At 32.6% G+C, this 27881-nt stretch overlaps 2 protein-coding genes across 2 annotated transcripts; one reads left to right on the top strand and one right to left on the bottom strand.

The window, feature by feature from the left end:
* Positions 1-914: 914 nt before the first annotated feature.
* Positions 915-17783, bottom strand: LOC139516382 (F-box only protein 32-like). The gene is made up of 9 exons (XM_071306454.1): positions 17245-17783; positions 16592-16649; positions 16100-16192; positions 15621-15714; positions 14720-14889; positions 9665-9924; positions 9088-9166; positions 7733-8011; positions 915-2382 (listed from the first exon to the last, which is right to left on the bottom strand). The coding sequence occupies exons 1-8, from the start codon at positions 17247-17249 to the stop codon at positions 7922-7924; spliced, it is 849 nt and encodes a 282-aa protein (XP_071162555.1). The 5' UTR covers positions 17250-17783; the 3' UTR covers positions 915-2382; positions 7733-7921.
* Positions 17784-20858: 3075 nt separating this feature from the next.
* On the top strand, positions 20859-26884 carry LOC139516392 (ankyrin repeat and SOCS box protein 2-like). The gene is made up of 3 exons (XM_071306466.1): positions 20859-21767; positions 25240-25463; positions 26215-26884. The coding sequence occupies exons 1-3, from the start codon at positions 21508-21510 to the stop codon at positions 26415-26417; spliced, it is 687 nt and encodes a 228-aa protein (XP_071162567.1). The 5' UTR covers positions 20859-21507; the 3' UTR covers positions 26418-26884.
* Positions 26885-27881: the final 997 nt, after the last annotated feature.

The following is a 27881-nucleotide window of genomic DNA, read 5'->3' as shown; positions in this document are numbered from 1 at the left end:
AGAACATAACCCGTGTCATGCCAACAACTGTTTTTTTAGAAATAAATGTGTTTAGTTCCGATGCAAAGACCCTATCAGTGAATCAATGTTAAAGCCAAAATATGCAATCTTTAATGACCTGACAACAGTATCGTAACTATATCCCCTTTTAATAAGTCTATTTAAAGGTTTTGTTAGTTTCTGAGGAGAATACTGACATTTTTGTGCTTTATAAAGAATATTTCCATAAAATTTTGGATGTGAAATACCTGAACGTATAAGATGTCTGCATGTTGAGTTATATTTACGAATTATTTCCTTATACCGGTGATAAAATTTAGTAAATGTTTTGACCAGTTTGTGATATCGAAAACCCTGGTGTAATAATTTTTCAGTAATACATAAATTTCTCTCGCTAAAATCTAATACATTGTTACATACACGAGCGAATCGTACAAGTTGAGATATATAAACACCATAAGATGGTGACAAGGGAACGTCACCATCTAAAAATGGATAATTAACAATAGGAAATGAAAAATCATCTCTTTTATCATAAATTTTTGTATTAAGCTTCCCGTTTATGATATAGATATCAAGATCGAGGAAAGGGCAGTGGTCATTGTTATCATTAACTTTATTTAAAGTAAGTTCTACAGGATAAATTTCTTTAGTATACATACTGAAGTCGTCATTATTTAGAGCCAATATATCATCCAAATATCTAAAAGTATTGTTAAATTTTTGTATCAAATGTTGTTTTGATGGGTCTTTGCTAATTTTAGTCATAAATTGTAACTCATAACAATACAAAAACAGGTCCGCAATAAGTGGTGCACAGTTAGTCCCCATTGGAATTCCAATAACTTGACGATATACGGAATCTCCAAATGATTGCATATCTAACAACTAAAATAAAGAAAAATAAAATCATATTCTGTAAAAGATTTAATAACACACTAAAAAAACCTAAAGCCTCGGTAGGTAAGAAAAAATGATAAGAAATTCACATGTAATGTTGTGAAGTTTTACTACAATAATCCATGTAATCATAGTTCTTACAATAATAGCTAGCAGATTTTCACTTCTCTGTCTGCAATGCTTCATTTTATTGGAATCCCTTTATCATCAGTACGCAATTATTACTCAATAACCACCAGTTCTAATTTATAAATACAAACGGAAAGATTAGATCCTTAAATGACCATAAATGCAGTCAAATTTAAAAAAATGAACACAGTTATGACTTGATTCAATGCTATAACAAAGAGAGAAAAAATTATTTTACACCTGATATGTATTTGTGATTGTCTTACTTGATGATAAAAAAAAATTGTAAACGCTTCTTTCCTGATTTAGCTAAATATTGACAATTTTACTTGAATTATGTAATTTTAAGGAGGTCTCAGTCAAATTGCAAGTTAATGTTAATATTTTATGAAATGTTTTATCAGACATTTAAAAATAAATTATTATTGATGTTTTGCAGCATATAAAAGAGGGACGAAAGATACCAAAGGGACAGTCAAACTTATAAAACAATCTAAAACAAACTGACAACGCCATGGCTAAAAATGAAAAGGACAAACAAACAAGAGCACACACGACACAACATAGAAAACTAAAGAATAAACAACACGAACCCCACCAAAAAACTAAGGGTGATCTCAGGTGCTCCGGAAGGGTAAGCAGATCCTGCTCCACATGTGGCACCCGTCTTGTTGCTAATGTGATAACAAATCCGGTAAATAGTCTAATTCGGTAGGTCACATTCATGAAAGGGAAGGGGATTGTAGTAACGACGTAAGGAACATATCCGATATCATTTGTGAAACGGTTATTCCATAACGGTCAACCAACTTGTGATGGCGTCCGTGAAATTTACGAAGGGATGATTTCAACTTTACCATTTGGAACTCTTGGTTTAATAGCTTCCTTGTGAGCAGCAACCCTCTATCAAGAAAATCATGATAGGAAATGCAAGCACGGGAATATCGTATCAGTTGGGAGATATATACCCTGTATGCAGGTGCTGCTGGAATGTTGCTACTTAGAAATGGAAAGTTCACAATTGGATTTTCCATTGTCTTTTTCCAATGAAAATTTTGTTCAAAACTGTAGTGAAGAGCTTAAAGGGATATTAATGATGGGTTTGGTGGTCAAGCAGTCTAAGTAGTTTGTCAACATTGAGGTTATGACTTTCAACCCTGCTCATAATGAAGTGTGGTCGTTTTTAATTGATCAGAAATGCCAGTTTTTCTACCATAGATCTGTGGTTCTCTCCTTGTACTCTTGTTTTCTCCACCAATTGGAACTGTCTATCATGATAAAGCCAAAGGTACTGAAAGTTGTGATGAACACCAACACACAAACAAATAGATATATATACAAAGTACATGAAAAGTACATATTGATAGTTCTGGAAAGGAGTAGGTCCAGTAAGACCCCTTTTTGGCCCCAAAATATAGCAGTTTTACAAAATTGCTAAAATGTAAACTTTTAGTCAAATTCAAATTCAAATTCTTTATTACCTTGAACTTTACAGTTCATCGGTGTAAATACAAATTTTCATAGTAAACAAGTAAACAGACAGAGAATGTTCATGTAATATTGTCTCTGATTTTAAATGCATTAAAAATGTATTTTCCTAAATTGGTTAACTGTTTGATATTCTTTAAACTTAAAAGTTCAATAAATTTAAACACACTTGGTCTAGACCAGTAGTATTTCTTTATAAATTTTACTCTAAGTTCCTTATATTTCGGACACACTAAGATGAAATGGAATTCGTCTTCAATACACTGACGGCAAATGGAACAAATACGACGTGACAGCTCAATGTTTTGGTAGCGTCCAGTTTCCACTGCTAAAGAATGAGAAGAAAGTCTTATTTTTGAAAGAGCTCTTCGGTACACAATAGGAATATATTTTGTCAAATAAAACTGTAAATCAAAACTGTTGATAATGTATTTATAGATACGGCACTTGCTACTGTTATCAAGTAACGAATACATTTCCTGTTTTTTAATATCTAAAAGTCGTTGTTTAATAAGAGGGAAGTCAATCTCAAATACGAGGTCTGATTGTTTAATCCACATATCTCCAAGTCCAATGTTGTTAAGTTCATCTCTGATTAACTTTGCCCAATTTACAGACTTTGATCGTTTTCTGTCAATATCGATACACATTTCTTTGTATACGGAGCTTAAAATACAGTTATTTGTTGACATAATTTTGAACCAATATTTAAAAATTTGTATTTTCCTTTTAACGATCATTGGAAATCTTCCTAGTTCCATGTATATCATTGCAGAATTTGTAGACTGTTTAACACCAAGTTGTCTTTTGCAAAAATGCAAATGGACTTTTTCGACATCATCACCTTTATAAAATCCCCATACTTCGCATGCATAAGAAATTACACTACCTACGTACACATCAAATAGAGACAGGATAGTTTGAGTATTTAGATTATAATTTCTTAACGTAGATAACATGGCAAACATTGATTTTCGACCTTGTTCTGCCAACTTCTTCTGTGTAAATAGAAATTTTCCGTTGAATTTTAAATTAAATCCTAAGTAACAAAAGTCATTGACCGTCTCTAAACTCTCATTATTGTAGAACCATCTCTCATCATCCTTAATAACACCTCCGTTTCGGAACACAACTACCTTAGTTTTGTCAATGTTAACTGTTAAATCGTTTTTCACGGTATATAGTTTTAAAGAATTCAGCATTGACTGCAGACCTTGAACGGTTTCCGAAAATAGCACCATATCATCGGCATACATTAGAAGAAAAAGACTTAAATCTCGCATCTCAAGCGGAATACATCCATCGATTAAAAAGGACATTTCACAGTCATTCACATATAGAGAGAAGAATATAGGCGACAAAACCTCGCCTTGTGGTAAACCGATTTGACATTCGAAGAATTCAGAGTACGAACCGTTGAAACGAACACAAGACTTTGTTACTTCGTACATAGAGCGCACAACTGTCAATAACTTCCCACGGATTCCTACACGTGAAAGCTTCATCCAGAGTTTTGTACGATTAATACTATCAAACGCTCTCTTGTAGTCCACAAAACAGCAGTACAGTCGTTTCTTGTCAGATAATGTCCTATTTATAAGAGAATGCAATACAAAAATTGCATCTCCCGTGCCATGACTTTGTCTAAATCCAAATTGTGCGTCGCTGATAATGTCGTTTTCACATGCCCACTTTAGTAGTCTTTGGTTTAAGACAGCTGTAAACAATTTGGCTAAATTGCTCAAGAGGCTTATTCCTCTGTAATTATTTGTAAAGTCTATGTTCCCTTTATTTTTATAAACCGGTATGACTATTGCTTCGCACCAAGACTTTGGAAAGTGTCCATTCTCGAGAACAGCGTTAAATAACTTTACTATAAATGGAAGCAAAAAGTCGCAAAGTTCGATGAAATATTCGTTAAGCAAGAGGTCAAGACCATGACTTTTACTTCGCTTCAATAGATTAATAACATTCTCAACTTCATTGCTTGTTATTTCAGCATCTAGTTCATCGAAAACACAACAATTACCTTCTTCAGTTGATGCATTGTCCGAATCCAAATTCATTTCCAATCCAAGATTTTTGAAGTGTTCATAGAAATCGTCTAATTTCAGATTACTTTTAAGTGTTTTCTTTTTTGGCTTAAACTTTGCATAAAATAATTTTGGGTTTGTTTTGCGGATTACACTAAGCATATCACCTTCTTGTTTCATGTATTGGCGTTTCAGATAACGTTCCTTCAATTTGTATGTTTTCTTGCACTCATTTAATGTTTTATGATTATTTGTAGAACTGTTGCTGTTAAACGATTTCAATGCCCTGATGTAATTTCGACGTAAAGTTTTCAACTCATCTGAAAACCACGGTTTATCAAAATTCAGCTTTGCGTTTTTGTGCCCAGATTTATGTCTTGTAGTAACTTTACAAAATGGTTCAGCAATAGCCACAACCGCGTCCGAAAAACTTTCCACACAAGTGTCTATATCGGCATCTGATGATAAGTCACGATTTTCAAAGCACGAGTTAAGTTGATCATAATTCACACGGAAAGCCTCACGAATCTCGAATTTATTTTCGTCTTTCCACTTAATTACTGTTAATACGTCATTTTCTGGTATACCAGCAGATCTGCTATTTACTGTTGTTGCTTGTACGGAGTCAAATTCGAAGTGTAATGGGGCGTGGTCCGAAAATGTCGTAAAACTACATACAATAAATTTACGAATCATTTCAAAATTTTGTTCCTGTGTAATAAGATAGTCATTTACACTAGTTCCGTTTGCACCACAGTATGTAAAACCATTTGCGTAGCCTTCGCTATGGCGTCCATTAACAATTCGGAATCCGGATGATTTGCACAAAGAAAGTAATTTTAAACCCCACGTGTTAGTTTTCAAGTCAGGATTTACTCTTAGAGAAAGTTGTGAATCGGCTGAATATGAAGTAAGGTCAACAAGAGATTCCGGCAAGTTGTCTTCTTTTATGAAATCGTCATACGTGCTTGTCCGACTATTAGTGTCCCCACAAATAAAACTAATTCCTTTTGTTGAGTAATTTTCTAAGACGGATTCCAGATCTTCAAATAAATCATTTACATCGTATTGTTTGTAGAAAACTGATTTATACGGCGGAATATATACAAATACTAGGTATCTATCTTCATCATTTTTCAAAAAAATTGATCTGTCGATTTTTATAACTATTATAGAGTCTTTTATAATTTCACATACAGAGATTTTCTGTTCTAAATGTTTTTTATACAGGAAAACCATTCCCCCACCTTGAGTACTTTTCGAACGCATACGTGGTACAATGACTGGACAACAGAATTGGTCCATGGTAAAATTGAATTGTTTCTTCACCCAACATTCACTTAAAAACACTATATCATATGTATTCAGAAAGTTAACAAATTGTTCGTTTTCAAGTTTTTCACCTAGACCACCGTTTATGTTCCAAGATAAGATTTTGGTGGAGGAAACAGTTTTGTCATTCTCTAGTCGTTCCTAGTTCCACACGCCTTTGACTTCAGTGTCGCCACTGTTGTCATTCACGGATTCTTCCGCAAAAACTCTACCCCGTCTACATAAAGTTTGTCATTTATAAGAACGGCTTTCTTTTTTTGCAATTTCGCTTCCTTATACAACGGTACAAGGCGTTTCCGGCGGTCGTTTACGTCTTTTGGATACTGTTGGCTAATTCCAACATTAGTATTTTTTAACTTGTAACTATTCGATCGAACTTGACTTCGAGCATTTGAGTCATTAAATCGAACAATGATAGGTCTTGCCTGTCCCGCTTTCTTTTGTCCAAGGCGATGTGCTTTTGTAATTGTATGTTTAATATCATTTAGTTCTAGTTTGTCATCACAAATACTCGCTACAGTATCAATACAATTTTCGGACGTATCATCCTCGGTCTCAGGAATTCCGTGAAACAATAAGTTGTCAATGTATCCTAGACATCGAAGATCTGTAATTGTGTCAAAAAGTTTTTTGTTTTCTATCTTTATTGCATCGTTTTCACGTTTCAAATCTTCTACTTTTGAATTTACCGTTTTAACATTTTCTACCGTATCTTTGGAGAAATTATCCTTAGAGTTTTCGAGCTTAGCTACACGCACAGATAGACTTTTCACCTCGGTTGACATACCACTTAAAGAATTTGAGATATTGTTTAACATCATTAGGATTTGGTATACCCAAGGTGGGGCTGGTGCTGCTGTTGGAAATCCGAGCATTTGTTGGTTTAGTGGAGGCGGCGTCATTGATTGGTTCAAGAAAAAGGGGGGTGGCGGCATCGGTGGAGGTGATGCATCTTGTTGCATTGCTGTATTTTGGTTTTGATTGACTGTATTAATTTGTGTAATCTGTGAACTACTAGTTAGATCTACGGGATCACAATGTTTATCTACAGAATCATTTTGTTCATGTTGTTCACTGTTTTCATTGTTACTTATGTTACTACTGTCCGCCATATTATCCGGGTCAAAATATAGGCTTTCGCACAAATTAAAACTTGTATGTTCTAGTTTCTTTGGTGTACTGCTTTTACGTTTTCGTTTCTTACGTCTAGGTGGCATTGGTTATGATATGGATATAAATTTTTACTTTTTGATGTCAAGACGTATTTTGAAAGTTAATTAATTGACATTTCTCTGCACTGTACTAACCTCCGCTGTTTACATGCTTAGGTGCGCTCGATTCAATTATTGGATAGTAGAAAGGTTCTGCTACATAAATATGGGCTCTTTTTGACAATACAATACACATATATTGAGAACTAGCACCATTAATTCATGCTAAATTACTGAAATCTTCACAATTCCAGCATTTTAGTTAAATTTTAGACGGTTTCCGTGTAAAACGAAAGTGGCCGCATACGTGTTCATCCAAAATATTGAAATGTCAGTTGTATTTTATGATAATACATAACATATATAAAGATTGAGGATGAACACGGATGCGGCCACTTTCGTTTTTGACAAAAACCATCTGAAAAGTGACATTTTTTCGCATATTTGGTAGATTTCTCATATTTGAGCCTGAATCGGATCGTTTTTAATGACTAAATAAGTTAAAATCTTTCACATAAATTAATTGCATCATATGAAATAGACACTTAAGTGTTTAAAAAGTGTTCAAAATCTTTCGTCAGATGAAACTGAAATTTGAGGCCAAAATCGGTCCTTACCGGACCTACTCCTTTCAGAAATTGAGTGATGTAGAATGAAAAGTACTATCAGCCATTGATTATCACTCCTCTATCAAAGTACTTATCTCATGGAGAATTAGTGCTGTCCATTTCAACATTACAGATGGTCTGTTTAACTACATGTGAATAGCTTGTTGTAGAAAAGCCATATTCACTCAAGTAAAAACCCAGATGTGTCTATGTAAATACATCATAGTTTGAACATATTAACAAACTGTTCGGGTGTTATTGAAGACTTTGATGGAGTCATATCTGGATTGAAACATTGATGTCCTTGTATCTGAAAGAAAAATGAAACCAATGATAATCTATGCATATCTGTTAAGTATATGTTTAAACTCACTTTTTGAGAAAACAGAATGATATTTCAGTGAACTACCTAATCTTTCAAAGGATTGAACATCTGATACAATATAAACACTTTAATGAAAAAAGAGATGTTTGGTAATGTGCCACAAGAGATTTTAACCCAACAACAAAAATAACTAAATGCCAGCTAGATGCCAGCACACAGTCTTCAACAACAGGTTTCTACACAATAAATTGTAAACTTCGAAATGAATTCGGAATTACGATACGATATTTATTTACAGGAAATATTAAAAGTTTTTACTTTTTAGCTTTTAAAGTAATTCTATATTATCGTAACAATACAGCAGTACTCGAGTTATTTGCGATGAAATAATAATTACTGTTTTACGTCTTATTTTGTACTTCTTAAAAAGGGGGATGCTGATTGCGTAAGTCAAAATAAAAGCACGTGTTCTACTTGTTAAACTTTGTAACTGGACTATAAATAATATTTATTCAATCTGAATTATCATAAGCATTCGTGGAAACTTAATTAAATAATTCGACAAATGAATCGTCTATCTTCAGATAATATTCTCCTGTCTGCTTTGTTGATATACCTGTACAAGCTCAGGTACAAGTGATTAGCGATCTTAATCCGGATATCCCTCAGGCGTTAGAACTGGATTATACTATAAAGAAAGCCTGAAGGTTATGCAATTACATGCATTTGATTATAATTGCTAAAAAATAGAGTCAGGCTATAAAAGCGATCACAGTTTTGAACGATGGCGCAAGTCATTTAACGATGGCGCAAGACATTTGAACGATGGCGCAAGTCATTTGACGATGGCGCAAGACATTTGAACGATGGCGGAGCGCCATCGTTAAACAGGCCATGGAGATCCCTGAATATGACAATCTCTTATTCATCCCAAGTAATGGAAACGGGCAAAGATCTGTCATTAACAGTCAATTTTTAAATTAAATTTGAAAAAAGTCTTTTTAATCATAAAGGATAGATCTGTTTTGGTTTGTGTATTGTTATTGTGATAAATTACTTACCCTCCAATATAACTTCCTACAATTATCACACAAAACAACCTCGTCTCCATACACCTCAGTAAATGTTAATTTGAATCTCCTGTTTGAAAATATAATATTTCTGTAAATAACAGTCTTCATTGAAGCTGGACAAACATGTTATACACATTATAATATCAGGTTCTGTGGTAAATAATGCATGCATATTCAGGATGAGAACAATTTCAACAAAAATGAATTGTGAAGATTCCGTCTCCAAAAGTGGTTAGTTTTGACGATTCATCTTTTAAAGAAATCTTGTGAGCTGCTTTCTCCTGCATGCATAGATGTAGATAGTCTATTGATACAAGCAGATGTATTGTCCTCCTTCCGACTGGAAAAACAATGATTTCGTTTAAATTTACTGGTTCCAATAAAACGCTTGGGTCCCCAATAACCTCATACTTTATTTGCTTTTTTTTTTTTTTTTTAACTTTTTTTAATTTGAGCGCCTTTGATAAGTCTTTTGTAGGCAAAACTATGTCTGGCATGCACATTTTTAAACCTGGTTACCTATGAGGAGTTTATTTAATATACATGGAGCTGGATATTTACCTACCTTTTACATAAATGAAACATGTGTGTCCAGTTAGTGTCACTGTAATCCAAGTCGTCAGTTAAAAGTGAAGCAACCTGTTTTTCCGAAAAATGGAGGAAGCATAGCTGTTGCCATAGTAATGAATCTTCACATATGACATTAAGATAGCTACAAGCTTGTCCAAGGTTTAGAATGTCTTTAGGATTTGACAGTTTGGCAATAATGTTGTAAATGCATTCCTTTGGTAGATCTAGAAACATTGGCTTGCCATCTTCTTCTCTCTGAAATTCAATAAGGAATTAGATTGGATTCAATGCTGAAAGTTCTGCTTATTTCATTATAATTGTCCTGTCGTAATTAAAATAGAAATTAACAGATATATAAAATCTGTATTACTTTATAGGAAACATAAGCCTAAAGTGAAGATCCAGTGGCTGATTCAGAGGGGGCGTAGAGGGCTTGGACCTTCTTTTTTGTTTTTGTTAAATGATTAATCAGACTAGACTTCGTGAACTTTGCAATTTCCTGTGGACTTAATTTTTATGCGACAATTCATTATTCATAAAGATAATTTTTGCTGGTATTTTCTGACTATGTCAAAAGTAAAATCAGAACTGAAAATACTGAACTCCGAGGAAAATTCAAAATGGAAATTCCTAATTAAATGACAGAACACATCAAACGAATGGACAACAACTGTCATATTCCTGACTTGGTACAGGCATTTTCAACAAATGTAGAAAACGGTGGATTGAATCTGGTTTTATAGCACTTAACCTCTCATTTGCATGACAGTCGCATCAAATGCATGTGATTCGCTATGGTTGAGTTGACCAGTTTGTCGAAAAAACGTAACTCAGTAATTTTGAAATTCAAATTACAGTTACACATTGCATAGGCTGAGCATGTCAATCATGACACCTTCAAAGCGAAACAGATTGAGCAAGAACGTGTTGACTTCTATTTCACAATTCCACAAAACAGAAAGTTATACTCTATTACGCTCTAATGAAGAAAAAAAATTCCACAGCAATATTATTTACCGAAATTATGTTTAACCATAAACGCCCTAGTCTATTTTAAAATAAGATAGTGATAATGATCCCCAGTAAGTATAAGCTTTTATAAATTAGATAGATTTTAAGTTTAAGGTACGAACCATTTGTTTGAGGAGGCAGTCAAAGATATTTGAGAGAAAAAATCTGAATGAAATTTGCCTTAAACAAAAAATATGGTCGTATCTGGATTGAAAACAGTAATCTTGTCCACTTTTTGCTATTAGAAACGAAAATTTCCAACAGAATTATAAAGCAATAACAGGACATGATGAATAAAAAACGGGTCCTTTTTGGGGCCGGGGGTTTGCATGTCTGACTGCAATGTTATTTGACCGATCTGATATATTGAATACTTTTTTCAAGACCAGACTGAAACCTGTCTGCTGGGTGTGGCCTTTATGTCTCCATTTGTCGACTGTCGTTTATAAATTCGTTGTCATTTCAGACTCATTCGTAGCTTTTGGTTAATTTGGAACCCCTCACTTCCCTTAATATTGTTGGGTTTAGCATATCAACAAAACATTTGGATAAAAAAAAGCTTGTTTGTTTTTTTCAACTCGTGTCGGTCGTATCGTAAATTTCATCGAATAGCCCGGCGTATATCTTCTTACAACAAGAAATCTGTGAGGTTATGCCAACTTCAGGTGGAAACCCGGTTGAAATAGAACAAAAGAATCGAAGCTTTGTTAGAGAAGGCGATAAATGCTTACTGTAATGTTTACTATAGTAACAAAAACTTTAAAAGTTAATAGAAACAAATAAAATGACAATTTTCTTCTCAATTACGAAGTGTTCTATTTTAAAAACACCATTTGCATAAGGTTTCAATTTATCTACTACATATATATTATAGTAAAGCAGAAAAATTAGATATCTAGTCGACGACATGGGTATCTATCAAGTTGGATGTAGAAAATGCATAACCTCTGATTTTTTTGAAAAAATTACCACGAACGGAGAACATATCAATCTATTAGTTCAGTAATTTTCGTGTCTGCCCTTCCATTATGTGACTCAAGAAAAAATTCCAAAAAATGGGTAACAATTGTATCGAAAAGAGAAAATCGAGTGCACCTTTTTATGTTAGGGCATGTTTGAGTTGAATATTTTGTCTTGAAAACGTACAAAGCAAGAATATTTCATACATCATCTCGCTTCAGATACTATCATTTTTATATATCAAAGCTACAGGTTGACTTTATAACATAAAAAAATCAGAGAACTAAAAGATTAAATATATGGGTCAAGTGAAATACCTATATAATGAATCATAAAAACAGAGTAGGTGTGTTCGAATAGCTTTTTTTTTACTAAAAGTACTTGACGACAGTCTTTCAAGTTGGATGATGAAAATGCATATCTTTGAAAAATAATGCTTTTTTGGGTGTGATAACTAAGGTTTATAGTCTTCAACCACTAAAAAAATCTAGTCTGCCCCTCCACAAAATATTTAATTAGAATTTTTTTAAATGTTTATGAATTTTTAAAAATTCCACCTGACAACCGATCAGACAATAGTTTTAAGTTGAATCAATACAGACAATATCATTAACTGATGCTCAATAGCTAGTAGATACATTTGTCTTTTAAAATACAACTGACATAAAGGATCGTAATGGTGCTACGCGGATAAATTTATCGGTTTTCAAGAGCAAAATTGGTAGCGCGTCATCCCTACAATGGCTCACAGGGACCATAGGTTTTTTCAGTATATGGATATGGATAGTAAACTGCACATTGCCAGAAAACGAAAGAAATCGTGATGGCAACGTTAAAAACGTTAATATAGTAATGCAAATAGACAGGAAATAATAAAAAATAAATTAAAAACATTGATTTACAAAATTTTAATCTGCTAACCGAGTCCCTGTGCAATGGCTTCCATTTCTACGATTGTGAAAACTAACTGGCGTAATGGGGAGATAATTTTGACGAAGTAGAATCCTGACTGACTTAACATACAACAAACGAGAATTATTTACTGACACATCAAATATATATGAAACGTCGCACGATACTGGTGTTACCTAACGTTACACGCTTAAAGACGCTACTCAAATAAAAAAAATCTCAAGTTAGATTGCACGTTATTCAGATGACTTCAATTTTAACGGATTTAATTTATAAAGGAAATATGTTAAAAGTTTAGTGTTTTTCTAAGATATAATATAAATTAAACTTTAAATAAAATTGACAGCATTTGATAAATTACATTTTAATCATAAAAGCCATGAATTTCTTTTTATTCACTATGCACGGCAACAGCGCACATTGATACACTCTAGAATGTCGAGGTCGATTGACTCTGGTACAGTTAGAATGTCAGTGTCATTGAGTTCAGCACAAATATATACTAGGGCATCAGCGGGAATAATAGCTGTTTTCTGTTCTATTAGTTTATACTGAAGAAGATCGGCCTGACGGTCATAGTAAAGGCCGGAAAACACTTCAGTTCCCGGAGGTTATCTTGTCCCCCATGAATCGGTAGAGCTTTTGCTTAAACATTTAGAGTTTTCTTTACCGATAAATGAGTAAAAATAAGTCCAAATTCTGAATCCTTAATATTATTTCATTGTATAATATGTTTAATGTTGATTTATCTGAATAAATATTGTTTAAACTAAGTCCAAATACCGTGTGCTATCTCCCTTTTTAAGTTGTGTAAGTATCTGAGTGCTTTATCTTTTTCATTTTTTTCCCGGCTAATTTTCATAACAACTAACACGTAACGTTCTATACATTTTGTTACAAAACGTCAAAATCGTATGTGGGGACATTGCATCGGACATTATTTTTTTATCTGATATCCGATATTTTAGATTAGATCTATGATAATTTCATATTAAAATAAAGATATTTCTTTGTACTTTTATCCCTTATGGTTTTTTTTTATTTAGCGAATAGCACTGCATTAAATAAATATCATGAAAAAACGGAAAAACGTAACCCTACGTCAATTTGTTTTGAAGGGGACAAAATGTCGGACATTGCTATTCAACTGGATTTTTAAGAAAAAACAATTCTAAATCCTTGATTATTGCATGAGGGGAAAGCGAGACCTTTGTACAACATGCTACTATAAAAATTATTTACTTACGACATGGCGATTGCTTTGGTATTCACTTTTTTCAACATAAATTACAGAAATGACATCAACTTTTCGTGCATGGGACACATAATTTGTATCAGCTTGATCCCTTTTTTTCGTAAATCCTTTTGTCCGAAGAAAAAAAACGGACATAACATCATTGACCCGTTATAACGTGCTTATTCGAGACAAATTTTTATATCATTTGGCGAATTTTTTGGTGTGCTTTTTACAATATTCAGAATTTCACAAAACTTTTAGTGTAACGCGGGACAAGTAAATAATTTTAAAAAATGAGGGTTTTATTGTTTTTTACATAATAAAAACAGCCTGGAACATATACAAAATTGTTATATTCGGAAAGAAGAATTAAAAAGCTCTAACATGATATATAACACTTTAGTATATCAAATTTAATGTGTATAAATCAATTACATAAATACGTCTTGTCCGCGATTTCACCAAAGTAACACCAGTATCGTGCGACGTTTCATATATCAGTACATAGCTTTGAACCCATATTATAATCTTATGATAGACAAATGATAGAGAGAATACAGCATCAAAAATGTCCAACCCTTGACAGCAACTATAAAATATGCATGCCCCAAGTCAGGAACCGTTTAAAAAGTGCATTTTATGCTAAGTTATTTTTTATGTTTTTTAGCCCAAAAAAGGTCAGCAATTTTTAGATGCTGCTTTAAAGCATTTTCTAGACCCAAGAACATCAGAACACACCCGCGAAATCGCGGGCATTCAGGGCGTTTAAAAACTTCGCCCCCCCTTTCCAAAATCCTGGATCCGCCCCTGCAGATCTATCCAAATATAAGTATCGAAACTATAATGTGGCAATGTTGTTATTTTTGTTCAGCACACCAAGGTAGTTGCAACCCTTTGCCCTCTCCGACCAAGCATAGTAAATATACAAACCGATTTAATTTCATACATGTCCAATCGACATAACAGATTGCTAACTGTCTCCTTATGTTTGTTCCACAACCGTTTACAACCAATTCTATTCCCCTCTCCCTTTTCCAAAGATGACAATGCAGTCCTCAACAGTTTACGTACACAAATAAGATTTGTTTCAGAAGATAAAGCTGAAAATAAAGCAAATTGTTTTAAATGAAAAACCTGCCTCGAACAGTTGGTTTATTTTGGAAAAATAAAAGTGTCAGAACTTGTAATATGTGAAATGCATGGGACTGGAATCTTTCTGGTTTGTTTCGGAAAAGAATAATACTGAATATTACAATCATGCATTCATGAATTCAGCTCAGTTTGCATTGGGAGCCAGTTTTAAATTATTAGAATTATACAATCAGAATAAACGTACCGAAAAATCACCTTTTTTAAGATTTGGTCGTTCAAAATAATGCAATATCTGTCATGATTTTGTTCAAATGTTAAATTCTTAAAAAGAAATTCGAACTGTGAATTAAGGGAGAGAAAATACCATGTGGCTTTTAAAATGACACAGTGTAATTAAAAAAGAAAGACATTCAGGAGTGTTGTAGCTACTACGAATACTTGTAATTCTGCAATATATTTCTGTGGCTTATTAAAAGCCAGACTCGAAGACTAATAAGACTTTGCTTCTATGGACTCATCATGGCCATTATGAATATAAATGAGATATTTGCGACTAGACATTATTTAATAATGAACGACAATCATTTTATCTTTTATAGTCAAAACGTCACCGGATACAATGAAGGAATTGATTAGATGAGACAACTGGAAGAATCTGAAAAATTTATTGTATGGGGAAAAACAGAAATTGCTTCTGGAAAATATTGATACATGGCAGCAAAATTAAAAGATAGTTTACCTTCAAAAAGCATCTTTTCTATGGCTATAAAAACTTGTTTCTGTGATGTTCCACTGATTTTGTTCAGCCCAACTGTTAACAATGATCTGTAAAACTACAATATGGAATAATTAAAAATACAAGTGTGTTAAATAACGTTTTTTTTTGTTTGTGTAATAAAGGTTCTACATGGGTTAAAAGTCGACTAACAACTTTTGTTGAGATGATAATCTAATTGGATATTGCATTATTCTTTCGTTGTTGTTTCTCTTGTCAATACTATATATATTCACGCAAATCAGGGCTATATTTCCCTCTGCAGCTTCATAGTATACTGGGGTGGTTTTTTTGAAAAATTATATATGTGGTTGTTCAAGTCTCTTTTGGAGAAACTGGAACCTTGTGATTTTTTATTGAAATAAGGCAGACGAGCTCATGGACTCTGTATGAAAAAACACAAGGAAACGATAAGACTTTGAAATGTACATTGGTGTACTTACATCAGAGCAGTAACGAAATCCACTTATACTTAAGGCCACTTTCTCAACTTCTAACTTTTGTAAAGTTTCACTCAAACTTATAGTTATTCGCCGCTGAAATAAAGAAAAAATGTAAATGTCTGATAACATGCAACATGAAGGAAAATCTATTGCATCAAAATGTATATGTAAAGAACCCCTTTACAGCCCTTTACACATGAAATCATTCCAATGTATTGATAATGAAAACCTGAACAAATGAAATGGTCTTATGATCTCTTATGGAACCCAATATTAGTCATATCCAATTTAAAGTGTAGCTTGAAATTGCAGAAGATCAGGCACAGCAAAATCTTAGTGTGCTTGGAAAATATATTATTATCAATCTGAATAAAATTTTATCCATATTAACTCGCGTGCTCGTATACATAGGCATCATAGGAGTATACCGAAATCAGAGAACTATGTTTTAATAAGATTGACCAATCATGCTTTGCTTTTCCAATACTATACCTCTTTCCCAGTGCCTTGAATTTGATGAATACAGGGCTGCCATTTATCTTCATCTGCACTACAAAAGATAACATGCATTTAGAATCAAAGCAACAACCCAAAAAAAACAGCTGCGTTAAAATTAATACTAATGGTACCACAAACTGAGTAAAGATCAATATTTTATTTTGTAAACTCTTAAAAGTGTTTTAAAAGTGAAAGACTTAATTTACATAGCAATAATCTTTGTAAATTGTCATTAGTTACATAGAGCTCCATTAAAACGCAAGTTGAATTTACATTCCTACAAACCTTGCAGAATTATTTTGCCGGTTTAAATTTTGCATATTCGAATAAAAACCCTATATGTTTTGAATGACACAGCCTGTACTCGTTCAGTGGCGCATATAAGAGTCCTTATGACAAAGCAAATATGATAAATGCATATAGATAAAATAAAACAACATGTATTTAAAATGAACAGTGCATTGATTGCTTCAGCTCTTGAGAGGTTCTCGAATATTTTTTAAATTTCTCTTTTTCGTTGATAATTGCATGTCAAAAAAAATGTTGGTTTATATAAAATTTTCTTTATCAATTTAAAACCAGAGAATATAATTACCTATATTTTAATATACTTGAAATAAAATAAAATAAAATTAATTTGAACTTACGACATTTCTTCTGGAGCAAAAAGTTTCTGACTATATATCCTTTCAAGTTGCTGTGATAATTCATACAGGTATAAGCTGTTGGTAAAGTCTATTTTAAAACATTACAGGTAGGTCTATAAAATATGATTAGATTGAATGCTACTTTCGTTTTACGCAAATACCATATATGGCAATTTAGTTGTTTACAATACCATATTTGTCTATAAACCAGCATAGCTCGATCGGCGTTTTAACTCAACAGACTCAAGTTGTCAAGAACGGGTCAATATATGTAGCGTCTCAGAGATAATTTTAAGTCTTTTAATCCTATACTTAATGAATACCTGGGTACCAATAATAAATTGCCAATATCATGTTTTAATGAGTGTTACCTCTTTATATATAGAGAGAGCCCGAGAAATTCAAATATAGAGCTTAAAATGTGCATGTTTTATCTTCTTTGTCCCTCACAGTGAACTCAGTATCGCCTTTATATATATGCTACGGAGTATAAGTGTAGATGTCTAGTTCGCCGAACTAGTATACACGGTTTCTGGACCCGGTGCGGGATTCTCTCGTAGCAGATATATTTTTATATAGGTCTTGAAAAGCCCCAAGATGGATGAAACAGCTATAGACAATGCTGCTTTTAACACTCTTTTTGTGTATTTAATTTTTAATATATAATTCTGTGCATCTCTTGAAAAGACACTTTTTGTTGTGTTTATATATATATATATAAACAAGTCTAAATTGAAAACTACGTTAATTCAAACATATGATTGCGTTGGATAAAAACCGCAATTTTTATACGTGTGCATGAAAAACAAACCAGATGCTCCGCAGGGCGCAGCTATATACGACCGCAGAGGTTGAACCCTGAACAGTTGGGGCAAGTATGGACACAACATTTAAGCTGTATTCAGCTCTAAATTTTGATTGTGATTAAATAGTTGACACAGCATAGGTTTCTGACACAGAATGAATGTGGTCTAATGAACTTAAAATATTTTTTTTGCCTTTAAGCAATTCACTATGCTGTTGAATATTAATCCTCTCAAAAAAATGTTTGAAGAAATTTTCTTTTTATTTATGAAATCTGAAATGAGAAAAATTTAACCCCCCACCCCGATTTGTTTTCACATCCCCCTTTCCCTTTTTCCAAAACTGATCTCAATTCAAATTTCTAATGGAGTTTGCAACAATAACTACTCATTTAAATACATCATAAAATATTAAAATGTAAAATAAAGTGCTTGTTATCACTGAATGGTAAAGATTGTTTTAATTCATCAGTTGGTAGAAAAAGTGAATATACATTGTATATTGTATAAAACAATGATTTATTAAGTTGATTCAACTACTATTCTGAACAAAGAAAGATAACTCTAATTGAAATATTAATTATATAAATTGTATAAAACAAAGATTTAAGTTGATTCAACTACTATTTTGGACAAAGAAAGATAACTCCAATTGAAATTGCAATTAGATATTTCTTGCTATTGCGCAATACTGAGTAATTGAAAATATTTGCTATTGCACAAAACTGTGCAATTGGAAATTTCTTGCTATTGCACAATACTGTGCAATTGAAAATTTCTTGCTATTGCACAATACTGTGCAATTGAAGATTTCTTGCTATTGCTGAATACTGCGCAATTGAAAATTTCTTGCAATTGCACAATACTTAATATAATAATTTTGGATCCTGATTTGAACCAACTTGAAAACTGGGCCCATAATCAAAAATCTAAGTACATGTTTAGATTCAGCATATCAAAAAAGCCCAAGAATTCAATTTTTGTTAAAATCAAACTTAGTTTAATTTTGGACCCTTTGGACTTTAATGTAGACCAATTTGATAACGGGACCAAAAATTTAAAATCTACATACACAGTTAGGTTTGGCATATCAAAGAACCCCAATTATTCAATTTTTGATGAAATCAAACAAAGTTTAATTTTGGACCCCAATTTGGACCAACTTAAAAACTGGGCCAATAATAAAAAAATCTGAGTACATTTTTAGATTCAGCATATCAAAGAACCCCAAGGATTCAATTTTTGTTAAAATCAAACTAACTTTAATTTTGGACCCTTTGGACCTTAATGTAGACCAATTTGAAAACGGGACCAAAAATTAAGAATCTACATACACAGTTAGATTCGGCATATCAAAGAACCCCAATTATTCAATTTTTGATGAAATCAAACAAAGTTTGGGCCCCTTATTCCTAAACAGTTGGGACCAAAACTCCCAAAATCAAACCCAACCTTCCTTTTATGGTCATAAACCTTGTGTTTAAATTTCATAGATTTCTATTTACTTATACTAAAGTTATTGTGCGAAAACCAAGAATAATGCTTATTTAGGCCCTTTTTTGGCCCCTAATTCCTAAACTGTAGCAAACAGAACTCCCAAAATCAATCCCAACCTTCCTTTTGTGGTCATAAACCTTGTGTCAAAATTTCATTGATTTCTATTCACTTTTACTAAAGTTAGAGTGCGAAAACTAAAAGTATTCGGACGACGACGACGACGCAGGACGACGACGACGACGCCAACGTGATAGCAATATACGACGAAATATTAAAATTTTTGCGGTCGTATAAAAACTAGTACATGTAAATTAAGCAAACATTTCAAAGTCGTTACACCACGACTTGAGGGGACAGGGCCAAATAACCTCCACGGAAATGAGATATGCAAATGCGTATACAACTGCATACTAAATATCATTGACCTACCTACCACTGATGCAACGGTTCATCCGATGATAAACTAGACCTTATCACAAATTAATACATTGTTGACGCCGCCGTCGACGCCAGAAACAGCAAGCGAGACAAAAAAACAGCTGAAAGGTGCTTAACTCATCAAAATCGATACAGAGCACACACAAATCCTTATCTAACAAGTACACAGAAAGACACAACGTACAGATTTGAGAGTGCTCAGTATATCTATCTTTTTTCAATACAGAAGTAATAGGCTTTCTATGAAGTTGCAGCTAACAAATTTGCGCTAACATATTTCAAAGATTATTTGATAAAAAATAAAAAAAATAAATAAAAACTACTGTATGCTAAGTTTGTGGAAGTGTAGAGAATAGAAAAATCCCAACTAGCAACCGAATTGAATGGACCATCAAAAGTACGTTATTTATTTTAAATATCTATAGAAAGAAAATATATCCGTTCATTAGATTATAAGTTCAGGGGAAAAGTTAAAATGAAAGAAGTTACACTTGCTTACAGACGTTTAATCGTTAGGCTTTTTCAGATCACTAAGATGTTTAATAACAACGTTATGTATAAACTGCTATTATTATATGTCGTGTAAATAAATCCAAGAACACATCAAATAAGTGAAAATATAAAAAAAAATTATGCATTATCAAAAGACTTTTTAATAAAAAAAAATGGTACATACAAAACGGAAAGAAGGGGTGCATACCCCAAGCGCCTTTGTGGTAGAACACAAACTGCAAACTCTTCCGGGACTCCTTAAGATGAGTATCTTAATTGGACCATTCCTTGACCATGTTAATCCTTGACCATATTTACGTCATGACCATATTTACGTCAATACTAGGGGGAATTAGTACTCTTTAACTGTTACTTAATTTTTAAAATGTTCATATTGCCAATCTTCACACGACAAAGTACATGTTTAGTACATGTCATCTTAATGTATGCCGTTGTGCGCAATAACTTTCAAGTCTGTTGAATGCGGTAGTTTAGGATTGACGATGCTCAAATCCGGGATATGATTTTGCATAGTTGGAATTGAAAGGAACTTCCTATTTTTGGAACTGCCAGGGTTTTTGTTATAATAGAATTTATTTTTAAATTGAACAAAAACACATTTGTTATTGTCATAACAGAAAGATAAGAATAAATATATAAACAATTTGCCTAGATAAACGACTTTAGTTTATATAGAAGGAAGTCGCGAACAATTTTATACATGTATATTAACTGATCAAAACAAACATTTGTAAATGATATATATATAGTACGCAGGAAAAAAGTAAAGTAAATCAAATATGTACCCAAAGTACTAGTGATCAAAGGTATTTTAAAATTGTAAAGCTGATAGGTGGTGGATAAAGGTTGTAACTCTATTGACGTATATTTATCGAACTATAAAGTAAATACTAGCCTGTGAAAATTCAGGAAGCTATAAATAAAACACGCGATTGGTTGGTTTAATGTTCAATAGGTTTTTCCCTTAGTCAGTTATAACAGGTAAACACATTTTGAAACGGTATTTGGTGAAATGGCGTTTTCGTTAATAGATGCAGTACGCTGTGGAGATAAAGAAACAGCGAAAAAAATATTAATGAACAAAAAGTATACTGCTATTGATATACAAGGTTCGAAAAATGATGGAACTGCATTATTCTGGGCATGTTGTCGCGGATTTTTTGACATATTACATATATTAGTTATTCAAGGGGCTAGTTTGAACTCAAAGACTGCTTGGGGAGCAACACCAATACACGCAGCTTGTGATAACAACCAACCTGAAATCGTAAGGTATGTATGATAGTATGATAAAATAACATCGTTTTTCTAAGGGGTTCATAAAAATTGTTTTCAGAAATTTAACAGCATTCTAAAATGAAATACAAAATACCATAAATGTAAAAATAGCTTAAAACAACAACAAAAAACCGTGAAAAATACCTGACTAGCTATTTCCATATGAGACTCTAATTTGGTAACTTTTTTTTATCAAGTCTACATAATTTACATACCCTTCTTTCTTAATTCTAATTGATCTTTTTACAAATTTGAAGAGTTTTATAAAGGTTTCTCAAATTGTTTGTTGGTAAATAACACATTATAAATTGAGAAAGGAAATGGGGAATGTGTCAAAGCGACAACAACCTAACAATAGAGCAGACAACAGCCGAAGGCCAACAATGGGTCTTCAATGTAGCGAGAAACTCCTGCACCCGTAAACTTCCTTCAGCTGGCCTCTTAAAAATATGTATACTATTACAGTGATAATGGACGTCATACTAAACACCGAATTATACACAAGAAACTAGAATTAAAAGTCATACAAGACTAACAAAGGCCAGATGCTCCTAAATTGGGACAGGCGCAAAATTGTGGCGGGGTTAAACATATTTATGAGATTTCATCCCTCCCCCTACACCTCTAGCCAATGTAGAAAAGTAAACGCATAACAATACGCACATTAAAATTCAGTTCAAGAGAAGTCCGAGTCCGATGTCAGAAGATGTAACAAAAGAAAATAAATAAAATGACAATAATACATAAATAACAACAGGCTACTAGCAGTTAACTGACATGCCAGCTCCAGACTTCAATTAAACTGATTGACCTCTGATAGTAAAATTTTAATATATTTACAATTTTTTTTATGTATTCATTTATTTATGTATCTATTTGGCGACAGTCAATCATCTATGCATTTAGAATTCCTATTAATTTGTTTAAATTTTATGACTGAAAAGAAGTATTAAAATAAGAGGGGTAAAAATGCAGTGAAAAATACACACTCGCATATCAAATGTGACATATCTCCTTTTTTCACATTCACAAATTTATAAATGGTTCATATTGAATCAATCCATATGCACTCGCATCTTTTGTTTTTGTTTTACGTATTTTTATAGAAAAACTACCTTACTTTTGTTTAATAAATACAGAACCTCTAGAACGAGTTACAATATTTTGAAAATTGATAGTACAACTAGAGAGCATAATTATCTATGGGATTTAATTTAATAATTGATTTTTCGCTCTTTGATTATATACGATCAAGAAAAACACATAGAATGGTGATAGATAAGAAGTTGTTCAAACAAACTGGCGCATGTTTGGTTTGGAAAGACTTATGTTCAACCATGGAAGTATTATATTGACACATATAATACTTCCAAGGTTCAACTGAAGGGATGTCATATAACCGTATTTAGTCAGCGAATTGTTCTTGTAAATGAACGATGGTCATTTCCGTTTTAAACAGGCCATATATTTTCGTTCTTCCACCTAATGGAAAATTTCTACTTTTCATTTCAAATTTTGCATAAATTCGTTCACACTGTACCTTTTCAACTAATGGATTAGTGGATAGTGTCGCCTTAGAGGCGTATTTGCGCATATATTTCCAATGAGATGCAGAATCCAAAATGGAGTTTTTCAAGTAAATTTACAAACCATTTTGTTGAGGGCGACTTTTTTTTTCAAATCTGAAAGAGTCGGATGCAATGAGGTTCTAATTGGGCCATTTTTTTCCATAATTTTGTTTTAATTTCAGATTTTCATTTATATCTATTTAAAGTTTGATTTGATTTTGTTATACTTATATTGATAGGCAATACAGGGTCCTCCACGTTTACATGTAAATAATTGAGAGTAAAACTAATTCATATTTCAGGCGAGCCCCTTATTTTACCACACATCGTTATAAACGGACATTAAACTATGTAATTGTGTAATTGCTCCAAGTTCAACCCGGTTCTTCATTTTGTTTAATGCGGGTTTGGATTTTCATTGTTTGTTATGAAAATTAAATGATTGATTGTTGTTCGAAACCAGCGGCTAATATTTCATATTAAAAAAGAAATTTTAGTATTTTTTTTTTTGCAATAAGACATATATTCAGAGGCCAACATCCTAAAATGTTAATACTTATAGGTATCCGTCATGCATATTTAAAAAGAATGAAGAGAAGTTTTACAATAATTATTATGCTTCAATTCTAAGTACATGAATATCGGTTGATAAGTGAAAGAGAGCGTTTTCAATAGGATATTAAGTTCACGGTCAATCAGAAAATTAGAGGCTATAAAAATAAACAAATATTTAGTTTTCATTTAAATCTCACAAGCATCATCTATACATTTCACGGGGGTTATATATAAAGTTCCATGTAAATTCAATTTCACAAACAAAAGAATAAATAAATATATTTATATATCAGTAGTACAAGAAAGGTGGATATATTTTTTTGAATGATCACGTTTTTGTGTTTTTTAAAGTGCGTAAACAGGAACAAATATTCCCCACAATTTCAAACACAAACAAGTTTAATCACTTTTAAACTTACGTAAATAGTATCGTCAAGATTGATGTCAATGTATATAGGGTGAATCTGTACCAAATAAGGAAAATATTTTCTCGGTTAATATAAAGGGCATTGCACTTACAATCGTGGTATATTAGATATCCAATTTAATACATGTAAACAATTCTGCTTTCGCGTATATACAAGTAATGTGTAAAGAAAGGTCTTTAGTAACATGTCATGGGATGTCATAAATGTTTTATCGTCAACATAGTAAATCAAGAAAGGCTAGACTTAGGAATTCATATTCTGTCTGCGTCAACAATTTGCACCGTTTATTTAAAAACTTTCTACTTTAGTAAAAAAAAAATGAATTAGATTATCAATGCATGGAGAGTACATCCCAGCTTATCTGCTAGTCTTAGTCGCCTGACACTTGTCACTTGGCCTTGGTCTCATTTTTTCCATTTTTCCTTCCAATGCCTTTCACGAATCATTAACAGCCACCTATAACCAATATACTCTGAAATAGTCATGTAGTCATACAACCATATTTTTTTTCTCTCAGCTGAATGATATATTTGGTATTTTCTTTGAGTGTCTTATTTTTATTGAATGATTTTTCTAAAAATGAAAAAAAACACGTCACAACAAGTATACTTGATCTGATGCCAGTTTCTGCTTTTCAAAAATAGTTAATTGAAAAATATGTGTTTAAACTATAATTTTGTAACCGTTCCTCTATAACAATCTCATTCCTTTCTCGATACAAACTATTTCATTTTGCAATTGGTATTTGAAACCCCCTTTCCCGTCCATGGAACGCGATATTTTGATGTCCCCCTTATCTGCCAAAAAAAAACCAACTACGAAGACAATAATAAAAAATATATATGTTAAAATATATATATGTGTGATTGACCAATTGAATTTGAATATCACATTAAAGACAATTAAATATTTCAGGTTACTGATAAAATATGGCTGTGATTTAAACGAGAAAACGGAAAGTGGTGATACACCGTTACATTTAGCTTGTTACAGAGGATTTCCTGAAATTGTTCAGATACTCATTGAAGCGGGAGCTAACTTCAATATTTTCAATAGCAAACATCAGATTCCTTCCGATATAGCTTATGTGCAAGGATATTATACAATTGTGAATTATTTACAAGCCGTAAAACAAATAGGTAGGTTGCATATCTTTGTTATTTTATAATAACATTGCACTGTAACTATCCACAAAACTACAATATACCAAACGTAATCTTTGCACAAGCCTGATACTATTAAGCTATGTTGCATATAATCAATTTATAACTTTACATGTCTTTTGCTTTGATACTTTCCTGAAAATCTCCAGTTAATAATCTTATTAATCCTATATAATAGATCATGTTTATTTTTTATAACCAGCGAATGTTTGAATATTTAGGTATCTTCATTGCAAATCGTACTTATTACTTAAAACTTCTTTAGAATACGAATTGCAGTCAGTTGATAGATAAAAAATCAGAAACAGAGCAATTGTGAATATGATCAGATACAAATACTAACAACAAATACCTAAAGTATATTAGAACAAAGTAAACAAATGTTCTTTTGAATTGAGCAATTGCAATAACCAGACATAAAACTTGTTCTCACTATAGATTATTTTCTCTATATATAAATGCGATTTTGCTCAGGAAGCACATGAGTATGCCATGGTATTGCTGCCTGGTATACATATAGATGAGGGAATTTGTGAATAATCAGAAACAACAAGCTATGACAACAACACAAAAAAATCTTACAAATTACTTTTGCTATATATTACAACATTCTCATTTACTTTGATGCATGTGCAAGAGGTATACACTTTGTTCTGATGTGAAGTTAAATGATCGTAAATCAATCAATGATTTACTTTAATCGTTTCTTTTTCTTAATTTCTTGTAGTTAAAAATTCTTCTTCAAAGGCTAAACACAGAAGACTGAGTGATCATAATTGTGTTACATGCTGTTTGTCTCAAGATCCTAATGTGCCAAGAGAGGTCTATGAATATTGGACCAGAAATGACCTCGGTTTACAAAACTGTTCTGGCAAGGAAAACAATCTTTCAAATCAACAAAATAAATCAACTCATCATCGAAACGTTTGAAAGATTTTCCTTGTACGCATTGGTATTTCAAATTAGCCATAATTCGTCAATCCATGGTCGTTGATTAGATATTTATTGGAGGAAGTGATCGGAAAATTAGTTAATGTTATGAGAAAATGACATTATTATTACCCAAAATAATAGACATTAACATGTTGGTGGAGTTTTAATAAAGTTTTCCTGGTTCATAACATTAACGAAATGGGATAATGAAGTCGACAGCGGGAAACGTGCAAGATCTATCCATTAGTTACCGTATAAAGTGTCCATGCATTATTAAACTGAGCTAAAAAAAAAGGTTCATCAAACATATTTTGACAATTATGTCTACATAATTTACGTGATTCCTGTTAAAACATCATGCATCATGCTATATGAACTGTGATATTGTTGTGAAGACATTAAATAGGTTATTCTATTTTATCGCAAAGTTAGTTGTTGATATTAAAAAAATTCCAAGATTTAAACTGTTAATTGAAATTGCATTTATGTTAAGATTTTGAGTGTGAGGTCTGTGGAATGGGTTAGATGGATGTGTAACGTCAAGTGGCAAATTACATGTATATTCAGAACGAGAACATATTTTTACAATTTTTACAATATAAGGGCGATGATAATGGAAGTGTTTTATTAAAACGACCTTAACTGACTATACAGCCCTCGCACGAAAAAGTACCGCCTTCGTAGTGGTCAATTATATTTCAATGTTTACTCGGCACACTCAAGTAACGGACTTGGGCTAAGAATGCATTGATATTTTCATAAATATATTTTTGTATATTGAATGAAGTTCTCTGCAGCTTTTTCAATGTCGTTATTTAAACTAGAGAGAGAATAATATGAGCTTTAAGCTATTTACTATCAGCTATGTCTTGTTCACTGTAGACAAGTATTCGTTCTATAAATGTATAGAGGGGTATAGGGGGATGGTTGAGATCTCACAAACATGTTTAACCCCGTCGCATTTTTGCGCCTGTCCCAAGTCAGGAGCATCTGGCCTTTGTTAGTCTTGTGTTATTTTAACTTTTAGTTTCTTGTGTACAATTTGGAGTTTAGCATGGCGTTCATTATCACTGAACTAGTATATATTTGTTTAGGGGCCAGCTGCATGAAGGACACATCCGGGTGCGGGAATTTCTCGTTGCATTGAAGACCAGTTGGTGACCTTCTGCTGTTGTCTGATCTGTGGTCGGGCTGTTGTCTCTTTGGCACATTCCCCATTTCCATTCTCAATTTTATTTATATATTTATCAACTCCAATTAGAAGTTGACTGACGATTTGGACAAAGTTGACCTATTTATAGATTTTGTCTTGCTGATAATGCAGTTTTGCAATTTAAATTTATATCTTTTTGTTACAGTTTTCAAGAAACTATATGGAATCAATCTTTTAAGGACAATAACTCCTTTAAAAAGTTGAACGTTTTCGACTTATTTACTTATTTGAAGACAGTGTCGTGTTGG

Source organism: Mytilus edulis, chromosome 1, assembly GCF_963676685.1.
Source record: "Mytilus edulis chromosome 1, xbMytEdul2.2, whole genome shotgun sequence".
NCBI classification, from domain to species: domain Eukaryota; kingdom Metazoa; phylum Mollusca; class Bivalvia; order Mytilida; family Mytilidae; genus Mytilus; species Mytilus edulis.
Note: the sequence above shows the minus strand (reverse complement) of the source record. Positions and strands in the feature narration are given on the sequence as shown.